Below are 14,330 nucleotides of genomic sequence, written 5' to 3'. Positions count from 1 at the left end.
TTATTGAGATCTAAAAAGTTTTCAAATAATACAATAATTTTAATTTTTTATAATAAATTTTCAAGCTAAATAAAAAACAGCTAATAAAAAAAAAACAATAATTTATAAATTTATTTTTTTGATAGAGAACCTTTCAGTTTTTTACTTGGAGTTAAAACCAACAGCTTTTATCCATCTTCTACATAATAAAATACATTTTAACGATAGTAAAAAAGTATTAGGTATTTAATATTAACTGTTTAAATTATGCAATACCTAATAAAATGATAGATAACTCAATGTTATTATAGTTATTCCGCATTTATCAATAAAATATAAGACTCTACTATTAATAATAATAGGAACCATAATATAAGTTTAGTTTTGCTTTAACCAAGCTTATTTTAGTCAAGCATTTTTTACAGATTTGTTTTAATCATTGAATTGCTCTGTGAATGATTGAATCCAGTCACATTTTAGCGATCGTAACTTCAGTACAATAAGTTTAAAGTTTGTTACTTATCCAATTTTCATTGAATATAGTAATATATTTCCAAATTATGATTTTAATTTTTAGTTTATGTTCATTATTCGTTTTAAATTTCAAAAGGAAATATCTATTTACTTGCGTGCGATCTTTGATTTTTACCAATAAAATATGTTTACAAAGCGATCCATTGAAGTGGGTACACAAATCATCTCGAAAGTATATTGACTTTGTTTAAAAATTTTTTTTTAAACTTCTAGGTTTGTGTTTTTCTAAAACCATATAATATTAAAAAATTTTTCACCCTTATATTTATTGGCAAAACCACTATACATTTTTGTTTTTCAAAGGGTAACATATAATAAAAATTTCATGAATTAATAAAACCATATTTTTCATAAATTTACGTTTTAGAATTTCTATTTTTCGTTGATTAGTTTGCGAGATACAGCTCCTCAAAGTATTAGTGGTTTTTACTATTTTTCCAATAATTGTAAAAACCAGGAGCTAGTGTTAAATTCAATATCGTTGAATCCAAGATAGGTAACAAAATAAACAGCAATTGATTAAAGATTACTATTGTACTTTGAAAGTTTGAATCCTAATCATTTATTAACTTATTGACTAGAAAGTTATCAATATTATTACCAATTAAGTCAAACGGTATCGAATTTGTCAGTTATAGTCCCTAGTCTCTACAAATAAGGAAATAGTATAAGCAATATCGCATTTACCGATTTTAACACCTTCTTCAACCACCAATAATTTGAGGAGCTGTATCTCGCAAACCAATCAACGTAAAATTAAAATGTTAACACGTAAATTTATAATAAAAATGGTTTTATTAATTCATGATATTTTTTATTATAATATGTTTCCGTTTAAAAATCAAAAGTTGATAGTGGTTTCACCAATAAATATAAGGGTGGAAATTTAAAATATTATACGGTATTACTTAAAAGTTTAAAAAAAAAATCAAAAGAAGTTAATACTTTTCGAGATAATTAGTGTACCCACTTAAATAGATCACTCTGTGTATTACTAGCTGACTTATTGCGCTTTTTACCCGTTAAATATGCCAACTGTATATAATTCAAACTATGTTCAATTCAGACGGTTTGTTATTTTAATATTCAGTATATGCATAGGTACGAATAAGGCCCTCCCCTCTCAAAAAAATTCAAGGTTTTCGTGAACAATACAAGCCTCAAGCTATCATTGTTTAGGGTTTAGGATGATCAGTTGGTAAGTCAGTCAGGACACGTTCGATTGTAGCATTGGTTATAAATTATAATATATCTATAATCAATGAGTATAGGTATTATAAAATACCAGATGTTGCCCGTGAGACTAACTTGTGATTATGCGAGCAGACCGAGCAGTATATTGTCAGGAACATTTTTTATAAATTAATATACGTAATGCAGACTATGCAAGGTACGCACCGTAAGTGTATAATTTCTAACTCTAAAGTTTCAAAATTAGACCCTATTAGGTGCGTACGAAGGTGTGTATTCTATATCACGCTGTCCCCCGTGCATTTCGTCATGTTGATAGTTTTGACCAAATATAAAATACCAGCTTAAAATAATTACATTCAAGTTATGATAATTTAATTTTTTGCAACCATAATATAAACAAAAATATATTATTTGTCCATATCTATAATATTGTAAAAAAAAAAAATTAAAAGGCACTGCCTACTTATCGAAATAAAACTGCAACATTTTTAAAATTGGTTCTGTAGTTCCAGAGATTACACCGAACAAACGAACATTTTTTCTTTTTCATACATTTGTATGGATAAGTCTAACAATAATCATTTTATTATAATATTGTGCCCAAACATTTCTTACACATGAAAAGCATATTTTATAAAGAGTAAATCTAGATTGTAACTACATCAATATTTAGTAAAGCGATTTAATGGCTACGTTTCACTGAAATCGCTGATTCCTTAAAAACAGAACGAAATATATATTTGAACAAGGACCATGCTTCAGCTAAGGTCTAAGGAACTGAATATAGAGTTCAGTTAATATAATGAGTGACTAGTTAAAAGTATGTACACCAACTCTAGATGTTTATATTAAAACTATGTTAAGGAACAAAAGTCCGTTTGTAGTGTAAAAACCTGCCGTATTTCACTAATTAATAAATTATACATAATATAGCCCGACGTGAATACAATTTATAAAGTTGACATACCTATTTATTGTTTGCTTATAATCACAATTCAAAAACTTCATTGTTTCTTTTATATTTTTTACATATTTTTACAGGTACTATTTAAAAATTTTGACTTTTCCCAAATGGAAATTCCCAAATGAACTTTTTCCTAATAGTATTTTGCCCGAATGTCCGAAAACCAGGAAACCTTTTTTTTTCGAAATCCTTTTTCTGATGGCTATTTTTCTGGAAATTAAATTTTTTTTTATATGAAAAGCTACAGTGGTTTATTTTCTATATATTTTTCTAACTCATATTTTATACCTAAAACTAAAATAACGCTATTGCTGTAAGGTACATTTTAATTTCTAATCTATCAACAATAATTTTTTCTGTTGGTTAAAGATGGTATTTACAAAAAAGTACTGGTATCTTGCCTTTATCACACTTCGTTACACTGACGTAGGTATTCTTATAAAATATAATTTATTATTATTATTGCTTGTATAGATGTGCATCGTTGTTAGTCACGTGCTATTGGCCGTTGTTATACCTACTTCAATTTTCAAATTAGTGCACTTCATTGTAAATTGTATAGCATACCTATTTATTTTATATTTCACGGAGGGCGTTCCAGTAGTAGCACTCAAACAGAGCATGCTCCACCGTGTCCTCGCCGCCCCTGCACTGTAGACACATCGGACTGGCGACCCTAGCTCTCCTGTAGAGATATGACTGGAAACAGCCGTGTCCCGTTACTGCCTGTGACATGTGGAACGTCAGGGGCACTAGCGGGACCATTCTTCCCAGCCAACGTCCGATGGATGGGATGCAGGATATATCGGCGATAGCCTCGTTCCACCAGTACACTGGACGTCTGCCTGCGGGACCTGGTCTCGTTCTCAGCATGCAGGCGTCGCAGGCGCTGAGTAGAAAGTCTTCCAGTTGATCAACCGACGTGAGAGCCTTCCCCACGCTTGGTGACCCTGCAGGAGGTTCCAAGAGCATGAAAGCCAGGTAGAGACTCGGGGCGTCTCCGTCGAGCTTTTTCAGTTGGCGCTGGGAGATGATGAGGACATCCGCTTCCTCTTCGTCCGCCGTTTAAACCATGAGTTGTTCAGCTGCCCAGTTCGCGTTCAGGTTGATTTTAAGAAGTCTATACATTGTGGCCGGGAGCCCGGCGGACTCACATGCAAGTTGCGTCGGTGCGATGCATGATGCAACGCACCGATCATCTGCTTCCACGCAATCCTTCAAAGCGTGTCCCTTTGTCACCGGTTCTGTCAGCTGCCTTGCAGTCCCTGGCATTGTGGCCGAACGCGTGGCATCGGAAGCACCTCTCCGGAGGGAGGGTCCTTGCGCGTACGCGACACATGGTCCACCCGATCTGGACCCTGGTGATGAGGATGGCCAAGTGCTTAGGCATCTTAGCCGTGGCAATCTGTTGACCTGAACGGGTACCCAATATCCTGACGTCACAGATTACCTTCCTGTCAACTTTCACCACTGGGTCGTAATGCCCGTGGATGGCATCGCGGAGGGTCTCTAGCACCTCTTGAGCTGTGGCGGCTGCATCGATATCAAGGACTTCCACCTCGACCTGTAGTCCGAGCTGCTGTACCTTGCCGACGGAATTACCAAATACCAAGCCTGGATGATATGGCTGAAACGATGTTTTTCGCGGCAGTGGTGGAATTCGTGCCTTTCGGGAATACGAGGAGGAGACATCCGTCACGCGTCTGCCTCATTGTGACGTTGGTCCCGATTTCTTCTCTGGATAAACCACAGTTGCGGACCGCCAGGTTTGTGACCCGGTAAGTCTTACCCTCAGCGTTCCTAACGAGAATAGCTGGTGCCTTTTTTGAAAACCCCGACGGCTGCGAGCGGCGGGCGGCAGGGATCCGGTCTGCCGCAGTCATTGTTGTTTTCGCTTGCTTGGGCGCCGCCTCCTGACGACTTTAGACCAATCCTCGGCGTCTGTCTCCATGGCAGTGTCAGCCTCGGTCTCTGGAGAGAACTGAGTGGCTGGGGCCTTCGAAGTCCGCTTACGTCGGCTGACGGTGGCCGTTCTAGAGGCCTGGCTGTCCCAAAACCCTGGGGTAAGCTCCATATCAGTGGAGGCATCGGACGTGGTTTTCCCGCTGGAGATACCGACCGAAGATGGGTCGTGTTTTGGCAAGCCCACGACGTTACCATTCTTCTCGAGAAGCGAGTCAACTGCCGTGAAAGCGTCTGCGGTACGGGTCAGAAGAAGCTCAATGTGGCCGCCCAGGACCTCGTTGACGTTTCTATCCATCACGGCCTTCGCGCTGGATGCAACACCTATGATGATGGACCTCGCTTTGTTAATCTTCTCCCTCAAATTAACATTCCAATCGTGTCCGTTGGAATTTAGGGTCAGTCCGAGGCTGTCCTGGAGGAGATCTGCCACCTTAAGTTTCTTGACGGTCGGCCCGTCACTGCAGTGGCGCAACCAGGATTTATTCAAGGGTGGGTCCAAAAAATGTATTTAACTACTGTTTTTATGTCCTTTTCCTGAGTATATACCTACATACATTTCATTTCTTAATAAACACAATTTGCGTCCGTTATATTATTGTCGTTACCATTTGTTGTATGTTCCTAACGTTGAATTATTTGTACATGTTGTAAACTTTTTATTTTATTCAGCTGTGAATTTTTATATATTATAATTTTTGTATTGTCTTTGGTCGCACGGCGACGCGCCCCCGTAACTTTTTCTCCCGCTTCGCGCGCTGACTTTTTCGCCGTTGCGGGCTCGAAGCCGCAGGTATACAGTTTCAAGTTTGCGCGGTCGACCGACTAGCTAACCGCTCTTGTCCGTCTCGCTACTTTAAAACCGCCGAACCACGCTGCGAGTATTCATTTTTTTTCATCCAATCGTTGGTTAAATATTTGTTGTTTGTTTGTTTGTTAATCAAAATATACTCATATCTTTTACCGCAAACATTTTGTCGTTAATTTTTCCAACAAAAACCTTCTGTTTTCAGCCAACAAAAAGGTGGTGTCCTACCGGCCTGTCACACCACGCTACGACCCCGGTTAAAACCGCACCGGTTGATACCACAAACTAATAAGTAATAATCAATCAAATCAATAAGTTTCGATGAACATTTCACGAAAACTTTTAAAAATAAAAATAAAACTATGACATAAGCCGAGGGGGGAGGTCCGGACCAACCCCCCGGGTACGCCACTGCCGTCACTGGTAGCGGAGGTCTTTGCAGACACTTCCGCATGGGTCAGGACTGACTGGGTGCCGGTTGATGCGTGGGACTGGTGGGTCTGGTCCATTTGACTACTATGGTCTGACATGTTGTCACCAGGGAACGTGCCCCGGGTGCCTGGTATGATAGTTGACTTCTCTTCCAGTTGATGCTCCGATCCGGCTTACTGTGAAACTGACGTTCAGAGCGCGGCGCACTGGAGACGATTCTGCGCTTGCGTGGTTGGGAAACGCTACGGTTGTCTGCTAGGTGGGCCTAGCGCAAGCGACCCGTTGCGGTTGGTCACGGGCGTATCTAGGCGCACGTGAGTAGCTACGGTTGGCCAGTGGGCGTGGCTTGTCTGCACGTGATCGTTACGGCTCCCATTGGGCGTAAGTAAGCTTTTGCGAGCACATGACTCGTCTGGTTAGCTGGTGGGCGTGTCTGAATTGCGAGAGCGCGCACAGGGACAGGGTTAGCTGCGATACGGAGCGACCTGCTGCGATGTACATCCGTACTGATCGGCATGCACGGCTCGACTGTGGTCTAAATTACCAGTCAATGGAAAAACATACTGTGAATGTCAAAAATTACGTAGAAAATAGTGCAAGGCGAGAATTATTATTACTGAATTCCTAAAAATAAAAATTATTTCGTATACGAGTACCATCGTTGGACGGAAAAAAATGTATCGGGTTTACGGACTTTTGGAGAAAATACCATTCGAGAATTTTGATTCGAGAAAAATACCAGTAAACATTTTTATATAGTCTGATTTAAATTTATATTAATATTATTATTCAATGTTTTTATTTTTTTATCTTTTCATTACGTTTCCCTGGAATTGTGTATACTCAAGTAATACACAAATGCACATTTTGAATTAAAACAATTCGTCGATATAATTATTCACATTTTAAGCGTTACACCTATTATTATAAAAGTAGTCATATAAAATGCAAAAATAATACAAAATAATAGCATACTTTTCATTTTATTGTATTTTTATGTTATGTAGTTGTATATTTTTGTACGACAATTATAGTATATGTACAAGATTATTATTAAGATAAAACTTTTAATGTTAATATTTTTATTAAACTTACTTTTCAATTTGAAGTTTTCAATTGTGTCTAAAACCACGTGGCCTTCCAGAATTTCTCCTGCGTAAAACATTTCCTTGTCTAATCTTATGTCAAATTCTCTTATGTAATCCATAATGTAGTTGATCTTTATCCAATTAAGTATATTAATTGAAAATAATCGGCTTTTTTATTTTAAGCACTTAATGGCCTACCCAAAAATTGCTGTAACAAAAAACCATAATTATTATATTAAATATTTTAATTAAAAATATATCATTTATGTTTACTGATTTATTCTAACAATTTTATGATTTAAATGCCAAATTATTTATTAAATCAAGATGCTAATTAGATACATCTTAATCACAAATAATTAGTTAAATTTTTAATTGTACGCGATCAATACCTCTGTATTTAGTTTAATATATTATACAAACGAATAAACGATGTATTTATTTCGGGGACGCGCATTGTGTTGATTATTGTATGCAGCTGACATTACATTTTTATGTTCTGCTTTCGACGATAAACTACAACCTAAATTATAATTATAATTTCAATAATAATAGGTATAGTTCAGTCGGTAAATTATTAAACAATATTTAAAACGAACAATAGCGTTGAACAATGAAAATATTATTACACAAAATCGTTAAGAAGACTCGCCACACCTGCTGTGTTTTCTTCATCTTACAAAAAGTACCTATACAACATGGCAAATGTGCATTCAGTAGATCCAGTTTAGTGCTTACATACTGCCAATTAGCATTAATGTTAGAGTGAATTTATCTTTTATTAAACATAAATTAATGAACATTATTAACTTTTAACAAGTAGTTACGTAGATACTCGTAATTCAAAATTTAAAATATCGTAAAACATGTAAAGAATCTCTTAACACAAAGTATAGTGAATTTTTGATATGGAGTGGAGGAATAAAAATCTGATAGCTAGAATTACGTATTTTAGATGACGTTTATATTTGAACACTATGAAATGACAATTAAAAATGTCCGTTAAGAATTTATTTATTTTTTATTTTATTTTAATATAGGGGTTAGTCAAATTATACGTTTTTGTTCTCCCATCACCACTGCATAAAACTGTATAATATATAGTTATATTATTTATAACTACAGAACTATATAAAATATTCATTTTTGAAGAAGAAGAAGAATAAGTATATATGAAAAATAATAACAAAATATAGATACACATGGTGAGCGAAGAGACCAGTGAAAAAAAAAACCCTTTAGAACATAATTTGCTTATTTAATAAACTAACTTATTAGTCAGTCAAGGCACCAGTACTTTTTGAGGCAAGATATGGTGAGTTGTCAAGAAAAGTGCATGGATAATAGATGAGAGACTAAAGGGTAAGAATTCTGTTGACGTTTAAGTGAAACTTACTGTAATAGATTTTGATTAGTTGATCAACGATTTTCATTTTTGTCTTAGTGTAGATATTTGTTTGCTATGTACCAAGATAACCATGGCTATAAGGCGAATGGTTATGAACTGGAAGAATTTGATAGTGTGAGTTTGGGATTATTTGGCATACTCCCAGATTTGAAAACTGCTATTCTAAGTGGACCTCGGTAAAGATTTGAACAGTGAAATGGATTATGTATGGAGTGATAGTTTAGATCTAAACATAGGACAAAGGAGGTAGAGGTAACTATTGGTTGTTTTGAGTTTGGACTTCAGATGAAGTCATGAAGATCACGAATTAGATTGCCGGATATTTTAGTTGAGATATCATAGGTATCTTAGTTTCTTAAAGTTGAAGTTTAGGGAGTGGTTATTTTTCCATGTGTAGATGGTACATTCAGGGTTATTAAAGTTTTCCACCTAGTTTCTCAGGTGTTTGTTAAGTCAAGGTAATTTTGTAGATAAGTTGAAGCTTGAATGAAGCCTGAGTTGACCATTATAGCTGTATAATAAATATAAGCTGGTATAATTGTGTTTGCTATTTTATAAATATAATATGATCTATATATTGTATACATCAAATAAATCAGGTTAGGTCAGGTCAAAGTAATATTATGAATGATAATCTGACGGTTGACGATGTACGATGTACGATGTACCATATCGTCTATATCACAAAAGTTACCTAGTACCTACCTACATTTTTAGAATAATTAATAGTTATTTATATTATTTTTTATTTTATAGTTATTACGAAAATGTTAAGATTAGAACCAATGCATGATTTTTTTTAAATTACAATTACTAGGTTAAGTCTACTGAAGTTATGGTAAGTATTTATTACTGTATACCTACTGCTCAAATTAGGTTTTATAAATTGCAATACTCTTCGTTCCTAAAAATAAAATCTGAAAATTGTATAAAAGTTGAATAGCTATAGAAGTATTTTCAAACATAAATTATAGTAGGTAATAAAATTAATGGAATTCATCTTGCGAAGTTTGAGTTTCCTACAGTTAATCAATTATTAAATTGAAACGTTTTTTTGCTATGTATGTTATTATTTAATTAAATTATTTTAAAACTTTCAAAGTTACCAACAATTGCTTTAATAATTTTGTTTCATGTTGAAAATATATTTTAATATTTTTATTAGGTATATCTTTATGAGTTGAAAAATATAATAAATTATACTATCTATGAAACAATAACACATATTACACAATGAGATGATAAGAACGTGAGAATATACCAAAATACTGAAATTAATTAATTCGTACGTATTAATATTTATAATATTATATTATTTATCATATCTATATTTATTTCTAAACTAACTCAATCAGAATTTAAAACAAATTAAAATCATATTTCTCATATTCACGTTTATAAACATTTTATAAATAGTACAAATATGATAACATAACCATATATTTTTGAATGAGCTAATTTTTTTATTGTATTATAATATACCATATTACCCTAAATAGTAAATGATCAACAGTTATGTAATATACGAATCGAAAAATCGAAAAACAAATTATAATTTATATTTTTAAAGTTATTTTGTGTTCTTACATATTATATGAAATGAAACAAACCTAATGAATATTTTTAATTAAAACTTTGCATTCCTTCACTTATTCATTAAAAACAAAAATATAGAACATGTTTTGGTGCTATTTATTTAAGTTTTACACAACTTCCATATATTACAATCACTTTAAATACCTATAGTATTACATCGATAAATGTGCGTTTTACAATTAACTGATATCTCTCTCGATCAATAATATTAATGTATTATAATGGAAAAAAAAAGTATAAAGCTTCAAAAAAGATATCAATATTGAAAGCTATATCCTCTGTCAAAATCACACATAACACTCGTAGATGTAATATTATAAAATATATTTTCTTTAAAGGAAATGTTTTTGAATGTAAAATTATATTTTTTGCATTTTATGACGTTTAGTGTAAAAGCTATTTTCTTTATTTTGTTATACTAACGAATATATGTTTCATAGAATTCTCAAATATATCTAAACTGACATATTTTTAAACATTTTAACAGTGTATTCTATTATTTGGTATTGAACACATTTTAAATATTTTACCTAGTAGTGTTAAATCAATAATGTCCCTTCAAAAGTTGGATTATCACACATCACACGAATGACGGATGTGTCTCTACAAAACTTTTTGCAACATTGGATTGTAAATATATACGTTTTGCATTTCCGAAAACTCCATTAGCATTTCTATCAATAATTGTATATAATATAGGTACAATGTAAAAATAACTGCGATAGCAAATTTTATTGTTGATGAATACTGTTTAAAAGTAACAATTTATAACAAACACCTCTTTCTTGACGGACAAAGTAATAAGGTCCCAGAAAAATGAATGTAACGACCAGACACCTTTCTAAAACGTATACACCTATCTATAACGGACACTTTTGATGGTCCCATGAATGTCCCTTATAGATATAGGTTTCACTGTAAAATATATTTACAGTTTGCATCAAAATTAAAATGTCATAAAAAGCTTACGTGGGGCCCTCGATAAAATTCCCAATTACTTAATTTGATAAATGGCCAATTCATTCGAATATTAAACGTGACAGAGTAAAATGGATTCTTCTGAACATATAAAATGTGCCATGTTATGAATTGAATAGGACGGATACAACACATCAGGCGAGTTTACGAAATCCTCTTAATAAAATACATAATATGAGTTGATCTGTTTTTGTGACATTGTGAATTCGTGATATTTTACTATCCTATAAATTCTTATTATACACATCATATTCTATCGTAAACACACATAGACCATATTATATTACCCACGTAGATTAATAAAAGCTACTCACAATATAATATATCGTCCGAGAAGTATGAAAGATATAACTTAAAATTATAAAAGTTCATATGAATATTATTCACTTCTGCGATACTCGTATATACATATTACATATATATGTATATATATAGGTGTATACTTTATAGTACATGTGTGCGTGTATATGTAGTCATTTCAATGTTTCTCGTGTTAAATCAACTAAATCAAAGATGTAGGTAACGATGCAGAAGCCACTATAAGCTGCTTCTATATTTTATACCATCGAATGTGATGGTAATATGGTAATATATATATATGTCCTTAAAATAGTACCTATATCACTATATGAGGTATACTGACGGGATATTTGCAAACAAATTCGCTATATGACTAAGCGTATAATAATAATAGTCGGCCATGATATTCATAAAATGTTTTGGTATATGTACGTTGTACTTATATAGCTATATAAAAAGAACCAATAGGTAAAAATAAATTTAATCGTCGTCCTAACCGGTCAAAGGCTGAAACACGATTGAGCATAAACGCCTTTTTTGCGACACGATTGAGCAAAATTGTCGGTGTATCAAAAGAAATTAAAATACAAAAGAAAACCTACACGATTGAGCATAAAAAAATCTGCAACGTTGGCATTTTCAATTTAAAAAAAAAAATAATAATAATAATTTAAAATATAATATGTCAAAAAAATAACATGATTTCATAGTCAATGTTTAATATTCCTAGTCGCATTAAAATAGTATTTAGATCCATTTGATAATAACAAAAGAAATAAATTTGGCATGAAAATATTAAAATGAAAATATTTATAATAACAATAGTTTTACATGAAAATAATAAAATTAAAATATTTATAATAATAATAATTATGATGTGAAAATAAAAAAATTTAAATATTTATAAGTCAATAATGAATAGTAGTCACATTATATAATATATAGATTTGTTTGATTATAATTAATTGTAATAAATTAAATTAAAATACCTTGGACCCTTAGTATCTATTTCCAAGCTGGCTTAAATATATTAATAAATATTTTGGAAACATCGCATAAAATATTCTATGCTCAATCGTGTTGCTAAAAAGGTATTGCTCTAATCGATTTTCGTTTTATGCTCAATCTTGCTTTACCAGTTGTCAAATATATACGATTTCATTCCCATTAACTATGTTAATCAAATAACGATGTGCTAAATTCAAACATAAAAAAATATATATAATTATAGTTTTTATAAAAAGTAAATCCAAACATTTACTCACATATTTTTTAGATTCTGAATAGAACAAAGAATGTATTGATATTACAACGACTAGGTATGTATGTTTTTTTTAAATTAGTTATTGTCTTTATTCTAAAGATACTTTTTCTAGTAAAAAATAATATTTCTATCATCGACTTCAGGAAAGATGTCTATAGTAGAAAATTGGATCTAGTTGATACTTTTTGGAGGCCAAAATGAGAAATTCTCACTTCCTAATACAAATTTATTAAAATGTTTCGATATTCCATTAAATATGTAATCATCAGGGCTCGGGACTTAAAGCATCTGCTTATTTTTATAGATTGACTTAAAATGTAGCATAGTGCTATGGAAGTGTATGTCATGTATACGTTTAATTATGAAGTTTGAAAGTACTTTTTTTCGCTTGTTCCAGCGATTTTTCAAAAAAATGCTTATTTCCCAGTTTTTCTGATTATTTTTGCTTATTTGACCAGTATTTCTACGTTTTTATAATGTTTTCAAATATTATAAATTTATAAATATTGTTTACATTTCATTTTTCAGAAAATCCTTAAAGAATCGAAAGTGAAGTTTAATTTATTTTATAATATAAGGATAAAGATTATTTTGATTTTGTTTGATTGTTTAGTTTTTTGTTGTTTGATAAATATTTTTTCAAAAATTTAAGTTTTTATATGCTTATTTGAGTGCTTGTAATGATTTTTTAAGAGCTTTTTTAAGCGCTTATTTTAATGATTTTAAGTGCTATAAGTCCCGAGCCCCGGTAATCATTCATTAAACTGTATCTATCACAGTAATGTACCTCGTAAGTTATCGTTGAGTTGCATATTATAACCAAAAGCGATTCTGAGCGGAGATAGTACAACATTTTGGTAACTAAGGTCATCAAATAATATTAAATTGACAAATATTTTAACCACTCCCCACTCTGTAGTACACTTGCTATACATCAAAGTCTGAATGGTTGCCTAATAGACGGCTTTTTAAAATTAAACTGAAAAACCTTAAAGAATACAGTATTTAAATTGTATTATAATTTTTAATCAAAACATTTTAATACAGTGATCGTATAATTATATGTAACATTCTGCATTTTAAGTTAGTGGGTCTTGTTAAAATTATTTGTTCACAATTTCACTGAGGCCCATTAGGATTTTCTAGTTAACAAACACATGCAGAAATATCTGCTGAATGCAACCGGTAAAATAATTCATAATGACAGGTTACAACAATTTACATTTTTTTTTTTTTGTGTGAAGGTAATAATATGTTGGATATATGTATAGAATATCTGAATATGTTCCGCACTCGTATAGTTTGCTGACTTTTTCGATTCACGATAGATATATATTTTTATAGAACAGCGGCCGTGATAATATTATGTGCATAAATGTATTATACATAATGCCGGGTACTTGACCAATAATAATTGTGTTTAAATTTGGCCCGCAGCAATGCAGTTAAAACTTATAGCTGATTTTCGAATTATAGTAATACCGTTAAAGTCCAAAGGATGGATGAGTTTGTAATATATATAATACATTAATACCTATTACTTACGTCTTACAAGATCAAAATTCATGTAGGTGGATTTTGGATGTATTAGCTCTAAAAAACTCAAAAAAAAAATTAGTTGCTACTAAAACTCAGTCTAAAAACCCATTATTTCGCGTATTGATCTTTTCAATTTTTTTTGAAATATTATATACAGCTGATAAGAAATTCTCTACTATAAATATTATTAGTTAGATAAAAATTCTGAATATTTATTAGATTATTAGATATCTTATTTGTGATTTTTCTCAGATAATACACTATACATACTGCATGTTGTAAAA

At 32.0% G+C, this 14,330-nt stretch overlaps 1 protein-coding gene across 3 annotated transcripts in view; it reads right to left on the bottom strand.

Moving 5' to 3' along the window:
• LOC107162731 (arrestin domain-containing protein 3-like) overlaps window positions 1–14,330 on the bottom strand; it is a 105,185-nt gene that overhangs the window by 61,037 nt on the left and 29,818 nt on the right. For all 3 annotated transcript variants that reach the window (XM_089223005.1, XM_089223006.1, XM_089223007.1), the window contains one exon: window positions 6,969–7,169. In XM_089223005.1, coding sequence (XP_089079131.1) covers window positions 6,969–7,080 — 112 coding nt within the window. In that variant the 5' untranslated portion in view covers window positions 7,081–7,169. The remainder of the gene's footprint in view (window positions 1–6,968; window positions 7,170–14,330) is intronic.

Source organism: Diuraphis noxia, unplaced genomic scaffold (assembly GCF_037042655.1).
Source record: "Diuraphis noxia isolate RWA-SAM2 unplaced genomic scaffold, SU_Dnox_SAM2 contig0003, whole genome shotgun sequence".
In the NCBI taxonomy this organism is placed as follows: domain Eukaryota; kingdom Metazoa; phylum Arthropoda; class Insecta; order Hemiptera; family Aphididae; genus Diuraphis; species Diuraphis noxia.
Note: the sequence above shows the minus strand (reverse complement) of the source record. Positions and strands in the feature narration are given on the sequence as shown.